The 5,000-nt window shown below is 38.2% G+C and overlaps 1 protein-coding gene across 2 annotated transcripts in view; it reads left to right on the forward strand.

Annotated features, from left to right (window-relative positions):
* The first annotated feature begins 2,695 nt into the window (after positions 1-2,695).
* Positions 2,696-5,000, forward strand: part of LOC138019487 (uncharacterized) — a 10,658-nt gene continuing 8,353 nt past the window's right edge. The window contains exons 1-3 of one of the 2 annotated variants that reach the window (XM_068866296.1): positions 2,696-2,834; positions 2,982-3,073; positions 4,381-4,459. In XM_068866296.1, the coding sequence (XP_068722397.1) occupies positions 2,735-2,834; positions 2,982-3,073; positions 4,381-4,459 (271 nt within the window). In that variant the 5' untranslated portion in view covers positions 2,696-2,734. Of the gene's footprint in view, positions 3,074-4,380; positions 4,460-5,000 lie in introns of both variants that reach the window. The other variant, XM_068866295.1, reaches the window with a different exon arrangement.

The raw sequence follows: 5,000 nt of genomic DNA on the forward strand, positions 1-5,000 counted from the left end.
TGCGAAACATGAAATCATACGAAATTTTATGATGCAGTCCCGAAAAAAATGCTTTAGACTTATTTCCACGATCCTTCATTTCCTAGCATCTTTCTATGTTCAGATGGCACATTTGAGATTGTCAGTGTACTCAACAACATCTTGGTTTCTTCCCTCTGCGCACTGGTTCATTGTTTCGTGAACAAAGCTTTAATTAAAAGGCTCGCTAAAAAAAATGGGCTTGACCAGGAGGGACCCCAGAACTGTATGAAATAATCATTATAGTTGTAAAAAAATAGGGTATTGCTGTCTTGTAAGCATGAATTTAAAATTGAAGTCCTCAACTTGTATGGCGAAGCGCATTCGAGCACTTGCCTAACCGGCGAGCATGCGTTATTTTCTTTTTAGAGGAGCGAAAATTACAGCCTACTTTTCCCGCCGTCCCTAGAGAAAAGTACACCTGATCACAGGTTAGCATTTGACTTGCTAACATCATTCACTATTACTGACATATGTTGTCATGAAATACAATGATAGATATCTTGCAATGATGTCCAGATATCGTGCTATCATGAGTCTCTCCGGAAATCGAAAAGTTATGAGGGTAATTAGTAAATAAACCCCTTCTGGCTGAGATATTGTCCGAAAAATGAATATTTGGCCGAGAAGCAAAGCTTCGAGGGAAAATATGAAATTTTGAAGACATTCTCTCTGCCAAATTCCCAGCCAACATACCAGCAAACCAAAAAGGGGTTTATTTACTTTATAACCCTCCCATTCATTTTCATATCTTGCAAAAAAAAAAGAAAAAACCGCTCATAAAAAGCCAGTGTTGAATGTGATGGCTATGTCTCGTATTTTTTGGATGAACTGTTCAAAATATGACTACAAAGAAAGACTGTTGGTCTCAGAAAAAAAATCAAATCATCTTAATTGTCACCGCGAATTGAAAACTCAAAAAAGAGGCGCTTTTTTGCTTACTGAAAAAAAAAATAATTCAACGATGAAAGACAATGCGTGCAAAGTCTGTGGAGGGGGCCAGGGGGCGGGAGCCCTAGGAGCCATAGGGGCGGGAGTTCTGAGAGCGCATGAAGCGGGAGAGAAGTGCGGCAAAACGCTATTTGTTGTTGATGATTTATTAATGCGTTACAATGCTTTAAGAAAACAAGAACACAAATAACATCTAACTTGAATTAGCTTCTTCTGAGCAATCAAGCAAAAATTCAATCTCCCTTGGGCTGAAAAACAGATCACACCTAACGTCAAAAACTTGTAAAGATATGAAATACATACAAGTGCATGTAATGAGAAAGCTAATTCTCTGCTGTTGAATATGTAGCTAAAACGTTTTCTGATTAAAAACAAATGAGTATTTGAATATTTTGGTTTGCTGCGAATGTGGTTCTTTTCTCACCAGGCATGTGCTCCAGGGGTATGAAAACGGATTCGTGATATCAGTCCGTATCAGTGGATATTTCCACCACAAAACGGAAGATGATTGGCATTTGACATCACAACGTAAGGCAGTTAGAACGTTACGTACGGATACTGTTCAGTACCATTTTTGCACGAAAAACAGCTTATCAGAAAACCCATAAAGTGGTCGATATTTAAGATCGGGATCAGTTAGATTTGATCTGGAATGTGGATTTTACGAATTCATGATCCGCCTTAGATTTCACCAAAACCCTCACATAAAAAAACCGCTTTTGAATTTAAAAACATAATTAAATTTTATTTTTAAATGTCTTCTGACCATTCAGCATTTTTAGTAAACGTTTTCCTATCAGAATCAGTCTTGAATTTCTTGCTAAATCCTTCTGCAAAGATAAAAACTTTGTCCGTATCCTCACGATTAAACTGGAAAGAGAGAAATGATCGATCCTCGCATTTATCTGCCCCCAACAATTTTGTCAATTTTTATATCGACAATTGAAAAAGGAAGATTCGAACCCATCACCTCTTCGATGTCGGTGCAACGCTCTACCAACTGCACCTTTTCGCTCGTGCTTTTGCTTTGTTTTTGTTCTCACATGAAAAAAAAAAAAAAAACTGTTTAAGCCAATCTTACAATATCTTGCGCTCATATACAACAATCCTTATCAATAAAAAATCCTCGCTTCCGTGTACGGAACCTGATCACTCAAATGGCTGTCAAGGCGACTGAATGAAATATTTGAACAAGTGTCTTTAAGTCCTGTCTTCACACAGAGGCCCGTGTGAAATCTATTTACTCGCTCTAAACAAATTCATTCCTATTACACACGGTCTGCAATAGCTGGAAACTTCCACGGAAAAATGTCGAGAAGAAACCAACAGTTATTTTCCTTCTCTACAGTAGAATTGGCACCAAAATGTGGAAAGACAGTATACCGTCTGATCCTCGCTAGCTTAGGAAAACACACTTTAAACGTAAGTTGAAGGAATTGCCTCTGAAGTTTCCTAAAATTGAGGAGACTAATGTTGATATGCGGTACAATGATCTTTCAAAGTACATGGCCGGTTAACAGTTACCTATAATACCTCCAATCGTTTTTAGAACATTTTTCTCTCTTATATACGAGGCGTTTGAGTTTAAATTCTTGTTTGTTCTTGTCAGTTTCTAATTGTCTCTTTGTTTGGTTTGTTGTGAGAGCCAGTAATATTGTCGTAGTGTTTGTAAATAAAGTGAAATTTAAATAAAGTGAAACCTGCAGGCCTCAACCAATTTGTTTCTTTCACCATTTCGGAGTAAAGCCCTTGTAGAATTCTCGTCATGCAAAAGAGGCTTGTCTTTTACGTTTCTATCGCTACAATTTTAATTCTTTCCAGAATGATTCATTCACATATCGACCCATCATTTGACAGAAGAGAAGGTGGGAAAACGTTTTTAGAACATGCGAACTATGTTCTGAATGTGGCACCGAGTACATTGGTAACAACTACTGATTCCTTGGCGTGCGCCTTAGAATGTCTTCATCGAAGCAGCACCTGTCTCTCATTTAATTTTGCCATTTCTCCAGAAAGCGGTAACTGCAAATTGCTATCCATGGACAAGTACACCGTTCCAGAGAAATTCGAGCCAAGTTTGTCCTATTATCACTTCAGTATCTTGGTAAGTCATAAAATTCGATCGTGAAGAGTACTTAAGTTAAGATGATGCAGATCTACGGAGCAAACCAAAGGGTATGTGGCCAAATATGGTTGATGGGACAAATCTTGAGGCCACCTAAAATTCGCGTCACGCTTTAGAAAGCGTTAGACCTTCGTTAGAAGGTGGAAATGACCGAAATTTGAATCTTTTGGGGGCCCATTTTGCTGCCCATTTTTTCTGGGAAAATCGGATTGGTGCCATCTTTCCTCTTCATGCACTACCCGTCTTTGTTTATCATCCCGTTGTATGACAGATCATGGAGATAGCTTTAAATCAAATACAGGCGAATTAAATTTCCTTACGCTTGAGAACACGCTATTTCAAGAGAAGGGCTTTATACTGAAGCTGTACAATATTATGACCTGTCACAGCATTCTGTTACCTGTGCTCGGCCTTCATGGATAATACTCCCATTTTATATTCTGAAGGATCACTTCAGAAGAAGTATTTTAAATAAACCTTTCTTTCCTTCATTAGTCCTTTCACTGGAACACATCATCCCACCTGCTCCCAACTGAGTGGCTTTATAACCCAATTGGTAGAGCATTGCACCGGAATCGCAGATGTCGTGCATTCGATTCCCATTGAAGCCTCCTGAATTTTTATTGACAGGTGTCTAAAGGAGAGAATTGCTTAAATTGTCCTGATAAGTGCGCGCGAGCGTCACTTCAATCTTTCGTTGTATATTCTGTTGACACAGTGTTAATGGAGTGCTTTAGATTCAAGGACGAGAACGACTACGAGTACGAGATTTTCTCATAGAACAACACTGAGCGCGCGGAAACCAGCGTCATTTTGGCGTGAAAAACGTGATACCGTCGTCTTTTTAGTACTAGGTTCTGCAAAAATGTCGTCGTGTCAGAACAAGTCAACAGCACAGTAGCAGTTTTGGCATTTTTCGATCAGCAAAAAAGGTTATGTTATCAGCAATAAAAATAACTGAGGAACCTACACTGCTAACAAACAATAAGATTAATCGGCCGGGTTATGAATCTTCTCAGAATTTTCGCTAAAACCGGGCAGTCAAATCTCGTATTCGTTCTCGTCCTCGTGCTAGAATCTAAAGGTCCCTAATATTACGTTCCAGCCTCCATTTCTCAAGTTTTGTCATACTGTATTGCCTAATTTTGTGCACCCCGTTTTTGGCGTTTTCATTATACTCCGTGTTAATTGATTTCTGCCTTTTGCAAACTTTTGATGGAAACTGTAAATTACTGCTCCATACTTCATTATCAATTTTGACAACTTATCTTTATTTATTTTTGTAGAGTGTGTGTGAATTTAAGCCTTGCAGAAATGGCGCTAAATGTCATCCTTTGTATGAATCAAATGGATTTTTGTGTAAAGGTAACATTTTGACACTATAGTATGCAAATGGCTAAACAAGACTCCCTTTGGCTTGTTACAATTATATAGGCGAAATGCCATCTCGAATTTGCCTTCATTCGAAATTCAATATTTGGGCCATAAATCGACTGGAGAGTTCACAAATTCCATTAATTAATCGGGTGTACAAGAAACCTGATCATGGATTCCGTTGCTCATTTTGGCATACTTTTTTATCTTCAAGGTATATATCAGGTCGTGCTGCCGTTTCTTCGTTTGAAGAAGTACATAATCACTGTTGAGTTAAATTTCCTTGTTTCCTCTTTTTTTTTTTTCTTTTTTTTTTTTCATTTAGCGGATGACAACCCCTTTCAGTTTTTTAATAAAGAAATTTGCCATCGCGTTTACGACAATTGAAACGGTAAACGTTGAAATGAATTTTGCTAACAATGAAAGAATCTTGTTTGATTTTAGCTGAATCTGGTGCAATTGCCTGTTAATTAACTACTAGAACTAGACGCTCTGTGAGCGTAAGCTAGGTTGCCTGTGGTACTTGTAGCAC

This window comes from Montipora capricornis, chromosome 10 (genome assembly GCF_036669925.1).
Source record: "Montipora capricornis isolate CH-2021 chromosome 10, ASM3666992v2, whole genome shotgun sequence".
NCBI lineage: Eukaryota > Metazoa > Cnidaria > Anthozoa > Scleractinia > Acroporidae > Montipora > Montipora capricornis.